Source organism: Brienomyrus brachyistius, chromosome 25 (assembly GCF_023856365.1).
Source record: "Brienomyrus brachyistius isolate T26 chromosome 25, BBRACH_0.4, whole genome shotgun sequence".
Classification (NCBI taxonomy): Eukaryota; Metazoa; Chordata; class Actinopteri; order Osteoglossiformes; family Mormyridae; genus Brienomyrus; species Brienomyrus brachyistius.
This window is the reverse complement of record NC_064557.1, coordinates 1590800-1614976: the sequence shown is the minus strand read 5'-3', so window position 1 is coordinate 1614976 and position 24177 is coordinate 1590800. Positions and strand designations below refer to the sequence as shown.

General features: G+C 45.1%; 1 protein-coding gene across 1 annotated transcript; it reads left to right on the top strand.

Annotated features, from left to right (window-relative positions):
* The first annotated feature begins 970 nt into the window (after positions 1-970).
* LOC125720771 (putative methyltransferase NSUN7) lies at positions 971-24151 on the top strand. The gene is made up of 12 exons (XM_048996636.1): positions 971-1231; positions 3344-3604; positions 5575-5627; positions 7269-7405; positions 7848-8000; positions 9170-9353; positions 12151-12364; positions 13416-13559; positions 14332-14433; positions 17739-17853; positions 18780-18903; positions 22745-24151. The coding sequence occupies exons 1-12, from the start codon at positions 1207-1209 to the stop codon at positions 23120-23122; spliced, it is 1890 nt and encodes a 629-aa protein (XP_048852593.1). The 5' UTR covers positions 971-1206; the 3' UTR covers positions 23123-24151.
* Positions 24152-24177: the final 26 nt, after the last annotated feature.

Genomic DNA, 24177 nt, shown 5'->3' with positions numbered 1-24177 from the left:
CCCATCCATCCATCCATTTTCCAAACTGCTTATCCTACTGGGTCACGGGGGGTCTGGAGCCTATCCCAGAAGCAATGGGCACGAGGCAGGGAACAGCCCAGGATGGGGGGCCAGCCCATCACAGGGCACACTCACATGCCATTTACTCACACATGCACACCTATGGGCAATTTAGTAACTCCAATTAGCCTCAGTATGTAATTGGATTGTGGGGGGAAACTGGAATACCCGGAGGAAACCCCATGATGACATGGGGAGAACATGCAAAATCCACACACATGTGACCCAGGTGGAGACTCGAACCCGGGTCCCAGAGGTGTGAGGCAACAGTGCTAACCACTGCACCACCATGCCGCTCCTATAAGGCATATAGCATTACAAAAATTCCCCCTTATTTATTATTGATTTTAAATGCCACTCTCACCTGGATAAGCAATGATGAAGATGATGATGATGATGATGAGGATGATGATGGTGACGATGATGACAGTGGTTAAGTTAATGGTGTATTAAAGCAGTGCTTTTATCATAGGCAACAAGATGGGTATTCTTTTATAAAAAAGGCCGTTGAGTCACTGGGAGTTATTGAATATGCATCTAGACAAGCCTTGACATAGTGGCACAGGTATTTCACAGGTGATGCAAACCTGAAGGCCCCTTCCATGACACTCCAGCACCTCTCCATCCAGTCAGCTGTGTCTCCGGTTCTTGTCACCTGCACATAGACCCAGGGCTCCCAAGCATCTGATTTAAATTCTGCCTTCTGGCTTTTAATACCAGACAAAGAACACAATTCCGCCTTCCACGTTAATGGACTTCTGGTTGAATTGCATTTTTTTTTTACATCCCTAAAATTTACAAAGTTAAGAACTTCTGAAATTCCCTAGTATGAAGGATACGATTCTTAGTCAGGTGGAAAAAGTTCACTGATACCATAAAAGCATAAAAGGTGGATTGTACCTCTATTTATATCTTTTAAGGAGGTTCAGAATTAGCCACACATACCAGCAAAGTATCTAATTAAAATGGTCCTGCCAGCTGTTGTGGTGGAGCATGATGGGAAGGAACAATCAACAGTGCAGCTTGGTAGCAACGAAGGGACAAGAAACAAAAGGGACCATGAAGGATCAAAACCAAGGGAGGTAGGAAAACAAGAATGGACTAGGGCTGGAACTACACACAAGAAACTATGACAAGACCAACAGAATGTACGACATTCACAGAAGCACTGGTAAGTAACACATACAATGACCAACTGAGGAACTGGGTAAAGGCAGGCATGTGTCTACACAAGTAACTAGGACAACGCAAGAAACAGGTGTGGGCCGTTAATGAGTTAACCAAACAATAAAGCTCGGGATAATAAGGAACGAATGTGGGTTGTTAATAATCACGAAGGACTTGAACACTAGGTAATGCAGAGAGAAGCAAGATGGCAAGCGACACCTGCTGGCCAAATGAGGAAATGAGGGACAAGACAGGGACCATTCAGGGAGCCATTCTTTATTTTGTATATTAATTATTAAAAGACAATGTTTCAACATCATACTTCTTATATCTAAACAGTGTCATGTGTCTAGCGCTGTAACAACACATTCATTCTTTTTGCATTGTGCTTTGCTTCACTAGAACTGGCTGGATGCAAAGTTCCAAAAACATTCCTAAGTTACAGATTGCTGGTCATGACCATCACTAATCCAGAAACACAAACAAAGCTGTTTTAAAAGACTTAACAGATGAACATTGACTGGTCCGATTCACAGAGCTCGTCTGAAAATCAAAATGGAATAATCCTGGGAATTATGGTGATCCCATTTCTTGGAGGAAAGGCTTTCCACTACAGTTCACTAGTGTTGTAGTCAAGACCGCCTAAACCGAGACCAAGACGTTGCTGAGACAGGAGGGTATCAAGACCAAGACACCACCGAGACTTGAGGGTACCAAGACCAAGCCCAAGACACACTAAGGCAAGACCAAGACCAAGACCAAGACCAAGACCAAGACCAAGACAAAGACAATCTAAGGCGAGACCAAGACCAAGGCTGGTTGAGACAAAGACCAAGACTGAAAACAGACTAGGGCTAGAATCGACATCACATTACTCAGATCAACTGCAGAGAAAAAATGAATTGCTGTATCTTTACTCGTTAAATTAAATTCATGTTATCTTTTCAATTATATTGTTGAACTGCTGTATATTGTTATAACATGCTAATTAAACACATGGCAGCATATAAAACTCAATTTCGACAAAGAGCTGATTTTAACATACTGGCATACAGTAGTTACTTTCTGAGCTCCGCTGAGGCAGTGGCACAGCGTTAAACAAATTAACATTTAACATTCACTTATTTTAAAAGTGCTTTTCATTGAAAAATTAATTGTTTATAACTGTCTTGGCTCTAGTGAAATCTCAATTCAGAGTGGTGGCGAGTGGCGTACAGGGTGTAATCTGTATGCATTGGGGTGCTGAACTTTGTCAAGATGCTTAATGTTAGCATTTGGGATCCTCTTAAGGGTCAAGACCCTCTGGTTAGACAGCTAGCAGGGCGGTCCGGTTCAGTAGCACTATGTAAATATGCCGGTTCCTGCCTGAGGGCATCCCCCGCCCGGACAGGGAAGCTGGTTATTTATTCAAAATGATGTATTTCAGTGTCAGTGTAACTGGTACCAGGAGAACCCGAGTATGCACAGCGGATTACAGGAGCGGTTTCAGATGAGCAAAGCCGGGGCACGTGAAGGATCATCTTTCTTAACCATTCATTTTATTTAAGCTTTGCTTCCCCCCTGCCCCCAACCGGTGGTTTCACATTGACCAACTATTTTTCCATTTATCGTCTCCCCCCCCCCCCGCATAAAGCGGAGAAGATGCTGTGTTTGCTTTGGCTGTTCTCTGCCCCATATTTCTGTTTTGGAAAACTAAAGATAACAAAACGACCGCGGTGTTAGCTTTCCTGTAACTTGAATAGGGCCCTCGTGGCTGAATGTATGGTCCCCTTCCGCGAGATTTCAATCAAACTGACTGGACAACTTCTTTGTCTTGTTTCGCGGATTCAGTGTCATTTCAACCGCGGGTGTTTAAAATTTAAAGGTAATTTGCAATGCTAAATGGAAAAAAACTAACAAAACAAAACGGCCTCGCAGTGAATGATTTTGTTTAGATTGTTGTGACGTGGTGGAGGCAGAAGAGCCGGTAGGTCTTGGGGGCGTTACCCCCTGAACGCTGTGTCTCACACACACACTCTGATCATTTGTACTGCTGGTGAGTTATTTAGGATACACTGCTCCTCTGGTAAGATGGTCACACCGAAGGTGGCTGTCTGCCCTGTCTCACTCTTCCAAGATCTGAGCCTGCAGGATGAGGCAGACACCGTCACAGAAAAGCTTTCCACACAGCTTCCCGGGGCCCCTCAATGGACAACAGCTGGGCCCCCAGATCACGTGTACCTCCTGGCAGCCACCATCTTCCAGAGCTTCCGCTTGGAGATGTCATCTGTGCGCAGGCTGATAGACTACGGGGAGAAGACCAAGCCACCCGTGCCCAAGGCCAGGGATGAGGCGTCCCGGCACTGGGCCTACGAGCTGGCCTTCAACACCCTCACGTGTGAGTAGCATGGATGAGCAGAGCTTGATGAACTGGGCTGCCAGGTTGAGAAAGTGAGGCTGTCATACAAAGCTGGTCTGGAGTCTGTTTTACAATAACATAGAATCATTTTTATGCACAGCTGAGATTTCGGGATTTCCACTCTTTAAGATCAGCATTACTTATATTAAGAAGACATTTTTGTCCAAAGTAAAGATCATACAGAAGGGTCAGAATTTCCCTGGGGCACTTGGATTTGAAGGCTTTTCACATGGGCCGAATGACAAACCATGCTGCCATCTATGGGATTTAAACCAACAACCTTCTGAGCACAAGCCAGCGTCAAATTCACATCAGCATTCATTATCTGTGCCAAACCTGTTTGCCAGAGGCTTCTCCTCTCTGATCCTCACTTGTATGTTGCTTCAGACAAAAGCGTTTGCTAAATAAGGCGAATGTCATGTGAATATATGGGTATCGTTTTCAGTTCTTTCTTTGAGTGAATTTGTAATGTGAATAAAAGTGCTCAAAAAATAACACAAATAACACAAGAATAGCAAATAGCACAAGGCTGACTGGATGGCGGATGGGCCTATGTTCCTCTACAGATACATCCAGCAGTACGACACCGTAACACACACAGCTCTGAAGCAGACCAGAATGAATTTCATTGTGTTTCAGTGGTAACATAAATCCATCTCTGATATGGAACTTAATTAAGGATTTCCTCATTGTGATAGGACGATTAAATCCTTTGCTAAACGACATTCTATGGCTTTCTGTCATACAGCATTGACAATTTGCATTGCAAAACTGTTATTACCTTCATTGAAGCTAATCTGTCTAGTTGGGAAAACAGCAGACTGAAATTTGTCTAGAATCCTGCGTACTATCAATCCCAACATGCCATCTGTCTGATTACTACAGCAAACCTTGCCTGTTCGTCTTTGTCCATAAAGTAGGAACACGGCGTCATACTGATAGTCTTTTGTACTGCAAAATCCTAGATTCTTGGTAATATTTAGTATCCTACAGGGAAAATGACTGCCACAGATGATGTCTAAAGCAAATCCGTCCAAACATCGAGGGAAATAGATTCTAGGACAGGCTGCATAATAAATAAAGTGTGTCCCTCGATCTGTGGGAATTGTTCTCAGAGATACATACATTTTTCGTCGTTGACAGCTATTGTTTTTGATCTTTCCAAGGCTCTCACACCTTTTGGTTGCAGAATCTTTCCATTTTCCTAAAAAAAGCTAAACAAGCATTACATGAACATCATATACAGTCTATCAGCGAGGGTTTTGTCTGATATTTGATTGAAGCGATCGCATGCCTCAATCTCATCACGGTGTTGAATATTTGTGAAATAACAGTAATGTTTTACATTAACTGCTTTACATTCATTTATAATCAAGTCTTGGAACATTCAGTGCGCCTTCATAATGCATTTATAACACATTCATAGAATATTCATATGCAGTCTGTAAGTATATTTTAACATGCTAACATACCTTAGCTTTAATATAATTAAAAATTATGTGATAATAAAAACTATTATTAATCATATAATGTGTCTGATTAATGCATATTAAAACTGTTTGGTATATTTGGATGTTAAGGTATACTTTAACACTGCTTATGAATGATCTATGAATGCATTATGAAGCTGCAGTTAATGTAAGCTGTTACTAGTAAGACTACACACTGTATTTATTAGCATTGTGCATTTAAGAACGCCTTAATTCCAGGTTATAAAAATGAACATTCAGTATTGTGAGAGGAAGGCTAGGCTGCTATTGAACATGCAGGTCAGCTGTTGATTTGTCCAAGGTCTTCTCTACCAAGGCTCAAGGGTCGCCGGTGTCAACGTTTGTTTCCTGTGTGCCTTATGGACTTTTTTGAATTTGTCTGTTGCAGTGGATTAATTCTAAAATCTTCATCATTGTCCATAATAACTCTTCTGAAAACTGCTTCGCTGCTCATTTCAGATCACGAGCTTCTCGAAGACACCATCATTGACAGCAGCCTCTCCTACATCTTTGTGAGTGCTAAGTTCTAATGCTTTAGCCTAGGAGACGCAACAAGATTTGGGTGGGGGGTTCACAACTTCACACATGTGTTTGCGGGCCTTTGTCGTGTATGTCAGATTTATTAAGCCCTTAGCATTTCGTACACCGTGATTTTCCCCGTAATGAATTACAAACAGGAAATCCAGTTCAGTGAATCAGTTTTGCTTGGACCACTTGAGGTTTTCTTTGTGATCAGCATGTCAGAACTTCAGCATAACAGGATTCCTCAGATCTTTGACATATACATCACCGAGTAGCTTTCCATTCTGTTCCCTACATGATTTTGGGTAAATGAGTAGCGTTTCTCAGACTTTTTGATCAAAGGTCTGCATTAGATTTTTGTTCAAAGTCAGAGGTCCGGAACAAATTTTCAGTAACAAAACAGCATTTCATGAACTTTAATGAATTAACAAAATAACCATCAAGAAAGACATCAATATGTAATGAAAAATGGGAACTTTGGATAGCTTGCTAATTTCTTTTTTCGTGTGGGAGGGGGTTATGATGAGCTATGTGTAAATGGTTCTACATTGTATTTTTTTACTTCAAATCACGTTAAGCCTTTTTACATTAATCATATTGATTCATAAGGTATATTATCGGCAAGGTCCGGATTAACTTGTGGTTTGGTTCTTATCCGGACTTTGAGAACCCCTGTTGTAGAGTAACCACAAGCAGGTACATCGTAAGGAGGGTGAGATCAGAACATTCCCAAGGGCCAGTGACGGGCCCTAAAAAAATATTGGAACATAATTGCATTTTTCTGGTTTGTGGGGCCCATATCATATGCGTTCCTGGGGCCCAAAATGTCTAGTGGCAGCCCTAACCACATGGCAAAGATGTTAGGTCATCGTCTTAATATTGGATTTGAAGGTCATGTTGATAAATGGTCTTTGCATACCGCTTTGTGCTTTATTTAATATCGATGGAGCCAGACTAATCAAAGTGACACAAATCCGCAGTGATGACTCTTGAACTTTCATCATCCTTCTGTAAAAACACACATGATAAGCCAAACACCTAACCAATGTTCTGCTCTTTAGCTTTCATACATATTTACCGTACGGTTTAATCCCTGTAGGTGTTCATCCCTGTGCTCTGTTTAAATTCAATTATGCTGAAATGCAAAACAGTGCAGGATAACATTGAACCAAAGCCGAAAAAAGTGTGTCGAGACAGGAGTTGTGCAAACACGCAGGGACAGACACGCGGGTGAGCGTTCCGATGAGGAAGGACAAATAGAGACTTTGAGGAAGCTCGTGAAGGAGATCAGAGAGGAGCAGCTCTCTCTGCTAGATACGTAGCACTTGTAGGTCACACTTTGTGGATGTCTGAGCTGTGTGCATCGGAACGTACGAAGGGTCCTTTTCACAGTGCAGCTTTTAGCGTAATGCTATTCCGTTAGCACCTGGCACTAAGCAAACTTCCTTAGAAGGGTTGAAGGATCATCTCCCACATGCTGGGCATCCTTATGGATTTCTGATGTGGCCTCAGAAGTTTCTTGGTTCTGGGTGTAGGACGGATGCCAATCTTTCTTTGGCTGCCCCTCTGCTTGCCTTTAACCCCCTGTATGCCACGTGACTCCGTCTGGCTGTGTGTCCTCGTCCCCGTAGCCTGCAGACATGATGAGTCTTGCCATGGTGATGCTGTACGACCTCCAGGACAGGAAGTTCATCCCCCAAAAGCGACCCAGTTCTGACCAAGTGGAGCGGCTGGCTGACGTGGTGGAGGCGGAGAGGTGTCTGAACAGGTCCGTACTGCAGAACCTGATCAATTTCCTGTTTTTTTTAGTTCCTTTATGTTTCTTGTCATGCTCCACGAGCACTAGATAAATTTTCGGACCCTGCACTCGGACCGCAACCTTTATTCTCAACTGTATGTGTGTTACGTTTCAAAAGTACGCATGATGGCATATGCGAAGAGAAGAATTCCACTGTATCTGTACTTAAGTTTGTACAAATGGCAATTAAAGCACCATTTCATTTTGAAATGGACTGACTGTCTTTAAGGCCAAATGAGCCCGGTGACTGTTATTGTTTCTGTTTCCTGTTAAAGATGACGGTGACGATCGTGTCATTACTGCAGGCGAGATGTCAGTTGGGTATGGGGGTCTGTCAGCTCAGCACCTAGTCTCTGCTTCCCTCCTTTCTGGTATCTGTCATAATCTCCTTCCCCCCCAACTCTACCCAAAGTTCCAGGACCAAACTGGCGGCCTCACTGGCCCGCTGCCGGATTAGACGTGGCCTTCTCTCCATCGACGCCGCCTTGCCGGAGTCTGTGAGGAAGCGCCGGGAACGAGCCTCTTCCCTGCCCCTGTTCGCCTGGGTCAACAGCCTGAAAACCTGGTGAGCTCCTGACCATCCTGGCCTCCCACTGTCATCACTGCGTAATGCCATCATGTTTCTGCCAGTAAACTAAGATCATCCACAGGGCACTATCCATGTACCTTACTTTGGATGCATAACTCATAAACCTCATACCTCAAAAATTTACATGAACCTCTCACCACCCTTTGACGAGGCCCTAGAGTGGTACGTCTCTCTCTTTAATCCCCAAGATGAATCCTATGAATCTGTTCATCTGTCACTAAATTTGCTACTCGAGTATCTTGGATAGCGATCTATAAAAGCTGTTTAGCATAACCGTATGCCTGCGCCTGCCAGCTCCCAAGCCATTTTCCCCATAACGGCGGCCCTCAATCCGGAATGTGTAGTCAGATTACCCTGCGAATCTGTCCGGATGTTCTGGCAGAGGCCAGCTGGCCTTACTGAGGATGGAGGCTTTATCTGCCAGTGTCACAGGCTGTAATGACTGAGACTACAGGTTCTGGACAGAAGCCAGAAGAAGAGACAAGCAATGGTTGATTTCTTGTACATCCCCTGCATTCGGGTTCAGCTTTTTCCCTCTTGGGGTATTTTCACCGATGGGGAGGTGGGCCCTCGGCAAATTATTTTCTGCTGGCAATGTGTGACGGTTTATGACGGACCAAACTGTGTTCAGCTAATATAAATCCATGATCCTCAACCAGTGGTTGAGAAACCCTAGTCTACAACCCCAAAAAGTTAGGACGGTAAAGGATTCATCACTTTGTAAAGCTGCTATTCCGTCTCACAACACTTAAAAGACGTTTTGGGCACTGAGGATAGCAAATGATGAATTGTTTCTGCCGTTATTTCGTCTCATTATTCCTGCATGAGCTTCACTCTATTGGTCACCTGCAGGAGGAGCCTAATTATTCAGAGAATCCCAACAGACAGTGGCCTCCGAGTTTCTTTTACTGAGGTCACACGGGACCGAGTATAGGCTACGCCACGCCCTCCTCTTTCACTATTGTCAAGCTCCGCCTCCAATAAAGCTGTGAGGTTATTTTTGCGTGGTTTTATTCCTAACAAATTTGCAATGCCAGGTAGATATGGGATTATAGTATTATTTTTGCAGTATAATGTTAACCTTCAAGAAAGAGTTAAAAAATTGTGATGATAGCTGCGCCCTACCCTACTGTTCATCCTCCCAGCCACGAGGACATCTGCAGTGCTCTGGAGGCGGGGGGCTTTTCTCAGGTGAACGGCCTCGAGCAGCTGCAGGGGGCTACCTTCTGCCAGGACCCGCACTGCCAGGAGCTGCTCGCCTTCCCTTCTCGCTTCAGAGGACATCTCTACGGCTCGCCGCTTTTCATCCACCGGAAGCTCCTCGTTCAGGTCAGCGACGGCACGTCGGGACTGAAGGAATAAATGGACTAAGCAGCTGTATAGGGCCCAGCGGCCACCAGGGGTCACCCTCCAAAACTGATCAGCCTGTCAGAATGGGAAGGAAGATGACAAATGACAACTAGGCTAATTATTTCTCGCTTAGGACCCTAAAAAGGGTTGGGCCGACCCTAGAGGGGGCTGTGTTTTCTCCTGGGGTAGGTGAGGATTGTGAGGTGGTCTATAAAATCCATTACAGCTAGACGAAAGGTCAGAGAGACAGATATCACAAGCTTTTCTCTGTTATCTCCCTGGTTACCTGCCCCACTGCCTGATGGGAGCACAAAGATCTAGCTAAGCATGCAAAGCATATGCTCAGTTCTATGGAAGATTATAAGCACAAAAATTCAAATGGCAATTCATTTTGCAATTGTCAATTCAATATTCAACCAGAGCATGCATTTGTCATTTCAATATTTAATCTGTGCATGTAATTTGAAAATACATTTTGCAATCGGCAATTCAATGTGCAAAGTGCTTATGCAATCCTTAATTCATTTCATAATGTTTTGAATAAAAAATAGAATGACAATTCACTGAATTGCATTTCGTTTTGCCATGGGCTTTTTGCCTCTTTATTCAAATGGCAATTCATTTGGCAATTGTCAATTCAATATTCAATCAGAGCATGCATTTGTCATTTCAATATTTAATCTGTGCATGTAATTTGAAAATACATTTTGCAATCGGCAATTCAATGTGCAAAGTGCTTATGCAATCCTTAATTCATTTCATAATGTTTTGAATAAAAAATAGAATGACAATTCACTGAATTGCATTTCGTTTTGCCATGGGCTTTTTGCCTCTTTATTCAAATGGCAATGGCGTCCCCGGGAATTGCATTGCATGTTGGGGAGAAAACTCAATTTGCAATTCCCAACTGTCAGACCGCTCATCAAGGTGGACCTTCATTAACGACGTCACTTCCTTGTTTAGGGCCTCGCTACCATTCAACGGATTTGTTCGTTTAGTTAGAATGAGTAAACCCCCTTTATCTTCTTTATTATTTTTTTTAAATTTTTTTATTATTATTTATTATTTTTATTATTTGTAATAATTATAACTAGTTGCACTTTTCCTTATTTGATTGTAACATGCTGATTATATCATTGCAATAACATGCTTTTACCACAGGAGGTGTGATATATTGTTATGTAGACTTTTATAAGTAACTGTTTGTTTGAGTTTGTAATTGTTTTGCTCTAAATAAAGTTCTTTAAAACGTAAAAAAAAAAAAAGTTAGAATGAGTAATGGCGGCAGAAGAGCTTGCAGTAAATATTTCTGTCTTAGCAGATGACATGGAAATTAATCGGGTATCAGCAGTAGATGCGTTTGATAGGTTGTTTGTGTTGTCACAGAGGGTAGAGGAACTTACAATCTTAACTGGACTTGATACGAGAAGGGTGCAAACTAATGTAGCTCAGGCGTTACATCAAGTCACGCAGTTGGTTACCCTCTGTGACAACACAAACAACCTATCAAACGCATCTACTGCTGATACCCGATTAATTTCCATGTCATCTGCTAAGGCAGAAATATTTGCTGCAAGCTCTTCAGCCGCCATTACTCATTCTAACTAAACGAACAAATCAATGGTAGCGAGGCCCTAAACAAGGAAGTGACGTCGTTAATGAAGGTCCACCTTGATGAGCGATCTGACAGTTGGGAATTGCAAATTGAGTTTTCTCCCCAACATGCAATGCAATTCCCGGGGACGCCATTGCCATTTGAATAAAGAGGCAAAAAGCCCATGGCAAAACGAAATGCAATTCAGTGAATTGTCATTCTATTTTTTATTCAAAACATTATGAAATGAATTAAGGATTGCATAAGCACTTTGCACATTGAATTGCCGATTGCAAAATGTATTTTCAAATTACATGCACAGATTAAATATTGAAATGACAAATGCATGCTCTGATTGAATATTGAATTGACAATTGCCAAATGAATTGCCATTTGAATAAAGAGGCAAAAAGCCCATGGCAAAACGAAATGCAATTCAGTGAATTGTCATTCTATTTTTTATTCAAAACATTATGAAATGAATTAAGGATTGCATAAGCACTTTGCACATTGAATTGCCGATTGCAAAATGTATTTTCAAATTACATGCACAGATTAAATATTGAAATGACAAATGCATGCTCTGGTTGAATATTGAATTGACAATTGCAAAATGAATTGCCATTTGAATTTTTGTGCTTATAATCTTCCATACAGTTCATCTTTAATAGTGCTGTGCTAAGGTACCCCCTAGCAGGTATTCTTGCTGTTTTCCCATGATTCCTGAGTTCTGTTCTAAATAACAGCCCAAATGCTAACATTCATGTTTCATTGGGGCTAGTTGGCCTTCGCATACAGGCCGCTTTGTGGTGTGTAAGTTAATCTTAACAGTGCGTTCACACCTTCCGGCAATTTAATGCTGAGCGTGCTCTCAGCAGGCCCCCTTCAAAGTGTGAACTGCTGACCTGACTACCGGGGACATTATGGGTAATATTAGCCGGGATTACAGCTTCTCCCACAATCCTCACCGCATAATACCACATGGAAAACAAAAAGAAACGAATGGAGATAGACCACAGGAGATCGAGGAGAGGATAATGCTGTGGTAGTAAGCTGGTACAAATTTCAGCTATTGTGGAAACTACGTAAACTCACTCTTACTCTTTTGTTTTTGTATCTATACATGTATTATTGTATTCACCTGGTTCGACACGTGAAGCTTACCTGAACGCTGCTTTCTAGGATAAGTGTCGCACTTTGGCCCTTAAATGCGTGAGCCCCCTGCTGGCCAAAGGGAGTAACCTGCTGCTGGCAGGCACCCTGTCGGCCTCGAGCATTGCTCATGCCGCCACCCTCGCCGCGCCACACTCCGCCCAGGTCTACATCTGCAGGGTCAGTCACATGGGGCCACAGAGAGGGGAGCTCCAGCGCTGCCTGTCCGACATGGGCTGCAAAAGTACGTATGGGGTCCTTCAACATGGAGCTGCCCTGCTCGTGCCTGTACACAATTGATTAATATTTTATCATTTATATTGTGTATTAATTGTACTGCGACTCCCTATTGTAAAGAAAATCGCCTCTCTGTCTCCGAGACGAACTGATATTCTAGTAACAGTGGATAGTTTTTCTACTACTAGGGATCTACCCATGATGCTCTAATCTCTGTTGTTCTCTGTTACCATAAAATGTTTTTGATATACTTTAATGTCACTGAGACTGTATATTGGATAAGCAAGTGGATGGAAAGAGAGTTTAATGTTAGCTTGAATTTTATTGTTCACAATTTATTTATAATCTGCAAAGATTTCCTTTAAGGAGGGTTTTTCTGACTTTATTTTAAGGACTTTTGTATATCCATCCATCCATCCATCCATCCAATATACTCATGGGGGTCCTGGAGCCTATCATATAGCAACGGGTGCAAGACAGCAAACAACCCAGGCTGGGGCGCCAGCCCATCGCAGAGACTTTTATATATTTATGCGGAAAAAAAAATTTGGATCACTGTTTCCTGTGCAATTATGTTAATCTATCATAGCGAAATCAGAGATAAACGCATTTGGCTTTTATGGAAGCGGCATCAATATTGCGTGATGCACCATCTCCGCTCTCAGTGAAATGGGGGCGTAATGAAGACGATCAGGTGACAATTTTAACTTTTTAGACACATCCGCCTCCCGGCCGTGCTGCTGATGAGCGACGCATTTCCGGAACGCTCCATAAAGACACTCTGGGTTTTCATGCAGTCGGTTCTGGGTTACAGCTCATGGCTTGGGGGGGATTTGGGGAGCTGGTTGACCTTGGACCCCCAGAATATTTTTTTTTGGTTCCTCTCCTTCCTTCCTTCCTTCCTTCCTTTCCTTTCCTTTGGTTCCTCTCTCTTCCCTGTTTTATGCACCATTCTATATAAATGATGTAATAATGAGTTGCCACACACTCTTTTCGAGTGCCCTGGAGTGACTCTGTTGTGAAAGGCACTATGTAAAAATAAACTGAATCCCCCGTAGATGTGAGGCTTCTCCCGGAGCTCTTCACGGAGCTGGAGCCGAGCGACATGCTGCTCTACAGAGTCCACGTCATCCTGCTAATGCCTCCCTGCTCTGCCTCTGGGGTCAGCGATCCTGTGCAGTTCCTCCTGGCCGAGAGCGGAGGTACCTAAGACCTGCTACAACTGCCCACGTCTCCAGGTTCATAGGGTTTTGCTAGTGTGTCCCTGAAACCCGCTCTATGCCCCTATTGGGTGCCCTGAAACCCGCTCTATGCCCCTATTGGGTGCCCTGAAACCCACTCTATGCCCCTATTGGGTGTCCTGAAACCCGCTCTATGCCCCTATTGGGTGCCCTGAAATCCACTCTATGCTGCCATTGGGTGCCCAGGAATCCACCCAGTGCCCTCATTGAGTGTCCTGAAATTGGGTACCTTGGAACCCGCTGTACCCCCATTGGGTACCCTGAATTCCATTCTGTGGCTCCATTGGGTGTCCTGGAACCCAATCTGTGCCCCCATTGGGTTCCTTGAAACTAACTGTGTGCCCCCGCTAGATGGTCTGGAAACCACTTTGTGCCCCCAATCTCCAGACACACTAGACACCATCACATGTGTCACACAAACATCTGTTCTGATTTGTTGGGAAGGCAGATCACTTCGATGCGCTGGACAAGTCACATGTCAGAACAGAAACTTGCTCCATTCAGCTTTTATTAAATCAGGGAAGTTTCCCGTTAGCCTGCCTGGGAGGGGTTGGGCAGTTGACCTTGGACCCCCAGAAGTTTTTTCTTCGTTCTCTACTTGGTTTCTCTCCTCTGTTGTCATCTGGCATCATTTCTTTCTCTCTGCTCTGTAGTGAGACACTGTTGTGAAAGGCGCTATATAAAGATGTGTGATCCAAACCAGGCACTGACAACTGTCCTTCGTGGCTTTTAGACTTGGACCTTCTTCCAGACCTCTGCCGCGGTTCACTCTCCTCACGAAAGCTCACCGACCTGGAGGCCAGACAGATGCAGTATCTCACTCACGCCATGATGTGTAAGTCTTGGGGAGGAGGGGCGATGACGACCAGCTTATTTTTTTGTAGTACTAGAATGTGTTATTCATCATCATAAGTCGGTAATAGACTCTTACCAGTATGTCAACTATAACCAAGCCAGAGAGCTTCCTAGTGATGCTGCATAATCTTCATGGATGACACTGCAGGTCAGAGCATTCCTTGTGTGAGAACGAGGTCTGTACTCTGTCTCCTAGAGGCGCTTTTATCCAGGGCTGCAGAGAATTTCACTAAAGCGTCAGTAAGTACAGCACATCCACAGACTCCGTCCTGCTGACGTCCACGCTCCTCGCCTGCAGGGGAACGTGCGAAATGGGCGAGCGCGTGGAAATCACCCCCGGAAAACTGCAAGTGCAGTGAAAAAAAACAAAGATTACCCATAATGCCACGCAACCGAATATCGTTTAGCCTCAGCGGGCCCCTCTGAGTGTGCCGCTCGTGTTATATGATAGGCAGATACAGCATTTCCAAGCTTTCCCCGGGTGCTCATTAGCCAAGAATCGATGATGACTGGTGAGAGCAGGAACTCGGGGATCGGGGCGGGTTCCCTGCCGGCGTTTTCCCACTTTGGCAGCAGACCTCGGGATAGGGGGACTGCAGCCTGCAGGTTTGCATTGACGACGTGTGCTGCGGCTTTCTGACTGCAATGGGGTTTTCTGTCGGGGTAATCATGCACCCCGGGGTCTTCCAACACATCCACGTTCAGGACGTGGTTAAAACGGGTGCTGTTCTCAGCTGTTGGAATCTTGTGGTGACAGGAGAGGGTACGACGACGACTCATAAAAAGACAAAAAAAAAAAAAGAGATTAAACCTAAAGGTAAACGAATAGAATTTAGTAGTAAAATAGCAGTGGATTTATATTCAATAATATCTCAGTTATCTTGATGCTGTGCCATTATAAATCTTTCAGCAGTAAACCATTTACCATTAATAATAAAGGCAGGCTGGCAACAGCTGCAGTTAAAACCCAGCAGTGCCTCCTCTCCTTTCACGGGCAGTCAGACAGGAGGCGGACCACGTGCCGCGTACTCTGAAAGGTACCCCCTGGTGGTCATGGTGGGAGGAGGATGGGATCATGCGATCATCTGAGAAGTGCGGTGGACGGTCACGTGATCGCGTGGGTTTAGAACTCCCCTGTTCGATGTGTCTGTGTTACTGTGAGTTTTACTGTGAGTTTTACCCAGTCCTCCGCCGGTGAGGGAACCGTCAGCTCCCAGGAGGGGTGTGGCTTCTGGTCATGTGACATTAAGGTTAGCGCAGAGAAAGATGGTCTTAATAAATGATTTAAGAAAGCAAGGACGAAGTTACGCACTATTTAAGGCAGGGTGAGTCATGTTGCAGATCAATAAAGTACATCTTAATCTTAATTAGAAAAGTAATGCAACAGCATGTAATCCTGGGCTGTTCATGAGCTAATGGTGTTCCTCCCTGCTCCGAATCCGCCCCTGCCTCAGATATGCGATGCCTTGGCCTAGTTTGGGCTTTATATATACCCGCGGGCGGAGTGCAGATTTATGCTGCGGTGAGGTCCGGGGGGCAACGAGCTGGTGGGGGGGTGAATCCATGTTTCCAGCGACGCCGATGGAGCGTGATCCTCCTAAACCTGGCACTTTTTATCACGAGGCCTGGGAAATCACTCAGACATCTGCATTAATCATGACTGCACATAAACTGTAGATAAGGTTATAAATAACGCCGCTTCCTTCTGAATATTGCACTTTCGGGTGTTTAGGGTCTTAACAGTCAGAGAGGAAAATATGATTTTAATGACTTAGTGAAGATTAGTGAAGCCAAAGAATGTTTTTCAATAGCGGTCCTAGAGGCCCGTCAGATTGATTATCCGTGTTTTAGCGCAGCATTAGCATTTCATTAGCATAAGCAGGTCGAGGTGGCGTCTCCTGCGACGGCATGGGTGGGCCAAGCTGGTCCTGGGCCCAACCAGATAGAACACAGACCCACGCATTCATCGTTCATAGCGAGTGATACAGTGCGATAAAATCTGTGTCTGACAGGCATGTGTGCATGGTTAGATCAGTTGGAGGAAATGTAGTTGGAAATTTGTAGAGTCTGCGGTGTGATTTTGTCGGGAAGTGAATTATTATGGTACTGGCCCACCAGATTTTCTGCCACACTATGATTCTTGGCTCCGCTATTGCGTGTCCAGCTGAGATGGTGTGGCTCCCAATGCTAACACAATTAGCATTTCAGCATTAGCATACCATTACCATAAGCAAAACAAGCTAGCGTCCGACATGGACAGTACGGCTCCCAGTGCTAATGCGGAAAGCATTTTAGCATGAGCTTACCATTACCTTAAGCAGAACAAGTTAGCATCCACCTGGGGTAGTGTGGCACGCAATGCTAACATGAATAGCATTTTAGCATTAGTGTACCATTAACCATTGGGTCGAGTTAGCGTCCAGCTAGTACGCTGTGGCTCCCAATGCTAACGCAAACAGCATTTTAGTCTCTGAGTGCAGGTAATCGGATAGTCATCATCATCATCATCATCTGAGGGACCATTTGTCCAGTTGCAATCTAATGTATGTTTTAGTATAAGTGATGCTGGAGGTAGTCATTCCACGTTTTTGTGTAATTACAATTCGAATGGCAATGAAATAAATATAATCACTGATAAGTGGAAAATGGAGGTAAGAGTTACTGCGTGTGCACCGTGATTATTTATTTACATGACACATGTGTGACTTGTAAAGATTGGGGCAGATTGTGCATGAGCGTGTTTGATTTAAATCCCCATAGCAGCGATAGCAGGTTATAATTGTGTCGTCCTTCTTTATTACGCTGTGCTCAATTGCCAGAATAAACTTTACGTCCCTCACGCGAGGGACTGATACATGAAAATCCATTGGTTGGATTTTTACTCTTTTATTGCCCGTTTTTTGCTGAGACTGAAGGAGATTCAAGAGGAGGTTTTGCAGCCTTTTTTTCTCTCCAAATATGCTACTGAAAACACGGCTCACGGCAGCTCATGGATGGGATGCATTAATAAAACGTGAAGCACACATTCTTATTTGTCTGTACTGGTATTCTCCAAGATGGCTGACGGCTCTATCAAAAGTATGGTACCGGTGCTCTGTGAAGCCAGGAGGATTCAGTGCAGCGGAGTAGGAATCCTGATACCAGATGGCGCTGGTTTGTCCCCGCCGTGCAGGGGACGTCGACCCTGTTCCTACGGGCGGGCCCCTGACTCTCGCAGCAGCACTGAAAATGTCAGACGTCCGCGGTTTTTCAGCGTGACTTACGGCCAGCTGTCGGCCCCTGCAGTTCCCAAGGTGCGGGAGGTGCTGTACTGCACATGCTCCGTGCGGAGGGAGGAGAACGAGGACGTGGTGGAGCGGGCCCTGCAGCTGGGGGGAGGGGCCAGACACCAACCGTTCAGGTGAGCAGTGACCAGTCCGTCCTCCACGCCCTCCTAAGGCTGCATTCACATTATAAGCCTCATCGTCTAATTCTGATTTTGTTGCTCGGATCAGATTTGCCTCTCTTGACGGTTCACAATTAATCACAAGTGAGCTGTATCTAACTGAAATGTGAATGCAACATGTCTGCCGCAATGGTCCGCATGCACACATTCATACGTTTTTGCGCGAATCATCTGCGTGCAAAGAACACCATCATATTTTGCAGGTTGATCAGCAATTGTTTTGAACACCACTCGATTTTTGTAGGTTCTTTCCAGTTTGGCTAGAACTGATCCATTTCCTATCCTTCCACTGACTCTGGTCACTGCTGTAGCTCTCCTCCATTTCTGTTTTGCTGCACAGCCTCTACAGTGTTCAGCTTATGCATAGAGGCAGACATTCATGTTGCGTGGCCACAAATCGGAAATGTATCCAGTTAAGGTCCAGAAATAAAAGTGACTCAGATCTGATTTGAACAGATCCACACAGCGCTGAAGAAATCGGATCCGAGTCACATTCATTCCCCGGAGCCTATGGCTCCGCCCAATAGAGTCCCCAGCACTTATTACCCTGATAGTCTCCAGCACCAATTACTAGGTGGGACAGGTTGAGGAAGGGAGGCAGCTTGGGACAGACAGCAGTGCAGGGCTGCCTCTGCACCAATCGCGGCGTGGGGCTGCCTCTGCACCAATCGCAGCGTGGGGCTGCCTTTGGGTCGATCATCACACCTTTCACCTCTCACCCCCATTGAGCTCTTTGCACTTCTTGCTACTTTGCTCCCTTCATAATGACCAGAGTTTCTGCTCCGCCCTCCTGTCTCCATGTATCTACAGTGCATCCCATGAACGATCTCAAAATACTTCCCTAAGTGGTCCAGACTGAGCTAGCCATGTTTCCCTGACAGGGTGAAGCCCCCGGCACTAACTTCCATCAGCATGTCCCCAGAGGGGGCCGTTGACGACCCCTTCTTCAGGAAAAGTTCCTCCGAGGACAGTAATGGCTGCTTTATAGCCTGGCTGACCATGGAGGTGAGCGTACTCATGTGCCCAATGCTACTACTTCCCTGCTTATTGGGACGATACTGGACAGTGTGCGGATTTTAGTTGATTTACTGTACTTACGATAATTGTGTCCTCATGCTGCGGGCCTTCGTCACTGTCGTCAGCAGAAAAGAGACCTCCAGCGCCTTCTAACACAGAACGCTGATTTGGGCAGTGACACAAAACCAGTACCTGTACAAAGGATATACAGAGGGGCGGGGTCACAGGAGCACTGGTCCCACGTGGAAGCTGATTGGTCCCTGGAGTGCCCTTCCACTGTCAATCACCATTTAAGGACATATCATTGGCTAATGATAAGGTTGGCTTCTGAATGAATTATGGTTACCTTAAAAAAAATCTGGCTATGTGTGTGTCTTTGGTGTTCCTTTCTGTAAGAGTGCTGTGGAAGCTTAAAAGTCTTTGAAGGACCTCCCGCATTTTTAATCCTCAGCAGCCTCGTTTCCTTCAAAGCAATCATCCACGGGGATCCTGGGGCTATTTCTGCTCGCATCTTAAATGCGAGTCCCTGTTGCTCCCATGCCTTACTGCAAATTGTAGCCCTTCCAGCTCCCCTTTAGTTAACAAAGCAGGGAGCTGCACCATGGACAGGCAGCAGTGGACAGGTGACATCACCGCATGGACAGAAGTTCGTCAAAAGCTGGTCCCCCGTCCACCCCGGCACTATTCGATCCGGCATAGACTTGTCGAGAGGATCCCAGTGTCCTTGAGGGGGCCGAATGCCGGGACAGCTTAGTCCTGCCGTCCGGGGACCTGGAGCGTGTAATTGCATGGGAGATGGGACACTCATACCATCTATCTTCATCTACTGTCAAGTGCCTAAATCCTCATAAATGCAAAAAGCATGTTGTAATCAGTAATATAAGGAGCCTTTGAGTTGGGCTGGTGTTTCCGTAGTGACAGAGCAGGCCTCTCATGGACACCTTTGTGCCTCACACCTGATTGACTAATCATCTTATAATGAAGTTGTTAGTAATATAAGGAGACTTTTGGTTGGCTTGGTATAAGCTATACTAACATAAGCTATAACTATATCTGAGAGATTTTTATAAATAAAGGTCCATATACAAAAAAAAAAACTGCGTAAAAGGACATCATGATTCCATTGGCTGCCAGCTTCGCTGTGTTGGTTTCGATTTGTTACCGTGACTCGGGTTTGGTCTGTGACATACCGGGAGGGTGAGCCAGTGTTATCACGTTAGCGTGGTGCCAAGAGGCTGTGTGACAGTTAGCGCTTCTCTGCTGCAGTGTCGCCGGGCAACTCGTTTCTGTGGAAACCTTCACGGAACTCCGACAGACCAATCTTTCCTGGTTATCTACCTGGTTCACGGCCATGCGACTGTGTAGCTGTGGATTCTGGCCGCAGGCGTGCTGGGCAGTGCTGCTCGGCGCACCTGGCACAGAGCAGGTAGACGAGAAGGTCAGAGAAGGTCAAGACCCTCTTTAAGGTCTGGCCGGCAGATGGAGTCAGGCAATTTGATTGGCTCCCTATCAAACACACACCCAACACAGCTACGCTCTGACAGGAACTGGCCAGGTCTTTGCTGCCTATGTCTGGTGTTTAACAGGCTTCTTGGTGCAGGCAATGTGGACTGCTACCGTCCACACTTCCTCCGATGACCTCTCCGCTGTGCTTGCAGAGAAACCCTGTTTTATCATAATATTAATCTTTTATGTTTCAGCTTTCATGCACTTTACGGCTTGAATTTTGCATCCGTGTGCAAGTGCGTTACTTCAGGCAGCTCTATACATCTTACCACATGGCATTTTATGGCAGGACATTTATCTGCGGAGAGCAGCTGGGACTAGGCTCAGATGATAAGGTGGGTTAGGGCGCACTGGCACAGTGGTACAGTGCAGAGAGGCAGCCACATCTTAACAAATGTGCCTGATTATCACGATCGCATGCTTCTTGTCATTCCATGGACGAAGCGTAAGCGATCATAGTAATTTAAGAGATTCTTCCTCTTTCTTTGATTTTTTTTTTCCTCTCAGGAAAAAACACCATTTGAAGAATGAATTAAATCACAGGAAGTAAAGGTGCTTGTGATGTGGTTTTGGGTCGGCCTCATGCAAACGGACAAAACAATGGATTCTTATGCCTTCGTCGCCCGGCCCACTGTGACAGTTCGGGGGCAGAGTCAGGGCTGCTGATTCGGTGGCCCCTGTGGTCACATGACCCTGGTCACACCAGGGTGGTGGCCGAAGTCTCCTTGTCCGTTTTCAGTGGTAGCAAACCCCTAACCAAAACTTAAAATGGAGTAAATCAGCCATTAGTTACTCAATCGCTGAGTAATTGCAGAGTAATTGTTAATACATTGTCACAAGGTGCACTCTGTTTGGGAACCTAAACAAATAGCATCATCTTGTGAGAAATTACAGCAATTGCTTGATTTAACTCATTTTGAATCTGTTTGGTCATAAGCACTAATTAATTAGGACACCGCTGCACATTAATTAGGACTTGGGTGCACATTGTGGGCATGCAGGAGTATCGCTCATACAAGATTAATCATCCGCTTGCTGTGATTCCCTGCTCAGAATATACATATAGATCACACTGGCATCAAGTTCAGCCCGAGTGCCAAAGATTTCTCATCTTTTCTTTTCAATAAGATGGTTCAATTTATAGCAGCGTGTCTGAATGACGGATCTCAGGATCTCCGCCGTGGGTAGTCTGTTACACTCGCTCGAAATGAAATATCATTTCAGAAAAGAAAAAAAAAAAAGTAAATGGGCAGGAGAAAATCTTGGCAATCTAAGTGCCCACAATGAAATGTCACAAATGAAATGTCACAAATGAAATATTTGGCCATTACATCAGCTGCTTGGACGCCGGGCTGCTTGGCATCTTAGTGCCATCTGCCGTGATAAAGTTGATTTAAGGTGTCTGGGTGCCCCCGCCCCCCAAGTTCCTGCTGTCATTTGTATGGGGCCATCATGGGATGGGGTGGGGCAGGGGGAGGACAGTAAGACCTCTCCATCTGAGGATTAGACTTTGAGATCTTCCCATGATGCAAAGGTCAAACCTCTATCATGCCTTCAATGCAGAGATTGGGTGCACAGATAAGGCCAAGCAACGGGACAGAAACGGAATTCACTCACAGATGTATGTCATTTACGGATCTCGTTTTCTTTTCAGTCGCTACACCTGAGGACTGGAGAACCTGCTGATCAAACTGGCTTGGAGGCGACCAGCTTTCCACACTGGTCTTTAGTGTCACTGGGCATGTAGAACAGGAATCCACTTACTGACCTTCTGGTGGCATCTGCTGTTTCTACATGTGGCAGGCTGAGGCTGTTTCGGGTCGACGTGAGGCCAGGCCGTTCTCATCCAGCATAGCTGGTAACAAGGAGCTGCATGCACTCGGTAGGGTTCACTCATACACAGCATCCATCCGAGACTCAGACAGGGGCTGCTCATTAATTCATGTTTCTGCCTGTGAGTATTACCATCAGAGGGGCAACCGCAGGAGCCCCACCTCCAGCACTGCTCACCTGCCCCTCTTAATCCATCAGAGAGGCTGGGGAAAATGTTAAAACGACCACAGCGGCCCATAGAAGGTCCCATTCCTGTCCCGCTGGATAGAGAGCTTCATCTATATGGGCGTCAGGTGACACAGATGGAACTGATTGTATAAACCATGCTCTCCGATTCAATTTTGACCTTCATGAACGTGTCACCTGGTCCAACCCCCGTTTGTGACGGCCAGCAGCCCACTCGCCAGCCCTGATAGCCCACGGAAAGCTGGAGTAAAAAGATGGACGTGACTGCTGTAACCATTTCATTCTCTTCTCGTTGCTTCGACAGCTGGACCCAGAGGAGGAGGTGCAGAAAGTTCTGGAACGAGCACTTGCTAAGGGCTTGCTTGCCGGAGACGGCGTGGGAGGTGTCGAGGCCAGTCGGCCACCCAAGAAGACGAAACGGAGACGGATGGGGAACGTCGCACTGGGTGCTCGCCCTGCCGCCTGGCCTCGGGCCTCCTCCACGAGACAGGTTCACTCTCAGGAGGTCTCAGAGGCTGGATCCCAACCTGGGGGCAGCCTTAAGGGCCTTGTCAGCAAGCGCTCAACACGGAGGAAAGTAGGAAAGCGAAAGACAGCGAAACGAGCCCCCAAGGCCAAGAATGAGAGCCTTGATCCATCACCTTTCCTTCGCTGGCCCCGCCCCAATACTGTCAGCCAATAACAAGCCCCACCCCCTCACACTATCATTGGTAGATGTAGTCCATCTCCCCTTCCCTAGCCCCAAGTTCCAGTTACATTATGGCCACACTGACTGGTGGCATTATTCTGAGTAGCGACTGCAGTGGGTCCTCATATACCATGATTGTAGAGGATTTCAAATTGTAACACATACGGCATTTGGTGCAGAGCTTGATTAAAATGATATAATGCTTGATTAGAAAGCCCTCAGATTAAATCTGCTGATTTTATTACATTAAAACAACTACATATTCATGTTCAGTTCTGTCTCCATACGATACTAAAAAGTAATTCGAAGCTTTTAAAAGCAGACATAAAAATACCAGCTCTTGGGCAAACTTTCACTTAAATATAGTTCATGAATAATTCAGCCATTGCTCCGTGTGGCTGAGCGTCAGCTTGATACGACGGGGGTAAAAAAAATCAGCATTTTGGGGAACCTATTATGGCTCAACTAGGAAGTTATAAAACATAAAAGTGGTTTCATGGGTAGAAAGGACTTCAGGGGACATGCCAGTGTCCTGTGAGGTGAGGAGGATGGAGGGAAAGTAAGTCAGAAACACCTGCTAAGACTTTGTTCTGGAGAGTGCAGAGCCTGACTAACTAGACGATTTTTATAGAATCTCAAATACAAAGCAGGTATAGATAAAGGTACCAGGGACAGAAATATATCCGGCCCTTAACTGCCTTTCAAAAATTTGCTGAATTTGCAAAAATATGCTAAATAGTCTCTAGACCAATATTTGGAAATTTCAGCATTTTTTCCCTCTTGTCGTGCCGAAGCGATTATTATAAAAAATATTAGTTTGTCTTAAACTTGGAGAAAACAAGACCCTGCTCTTATTAAAGACTAATATGAAATGGTTTTAAAGTTTAACCACGCAAGGTGTGTAGTAACATATCTAAAATATTTACTGTGTGTAACTCAAAATGATGTGTAATGAAACCCGAAACCCACCCAAAATCTATAGGGTGGGGGGGGTCTATAACGTGCAATAAATGGTTTCATTAATTTCAGTCACTTAAATAGTTTTTTGG

Excerpts from the sequence above, each read along its gene's own strand:
- LOC125720771 (XM_048996636.1), top strand. The coding sequence starts at position 1,207 with ATGTACGACATTCACAGAAGCACTG. Across the intron at positions 5,628-7,268 it reads GCAGCCTCTCCTACATCTTT|CCTGCAGACATGATGAGTCT; the intron begins GTGAGTGCTAAG and ends TCGTCCCCGTAG. Across the intron at positions 17,854-18,779 it reads GCCAGACACCAACCGTTCAG|GGTGAAGCCCCCGGCACTAA; the intron begins GTGAGCAGTGAC and ends TTTCCCTGACAG.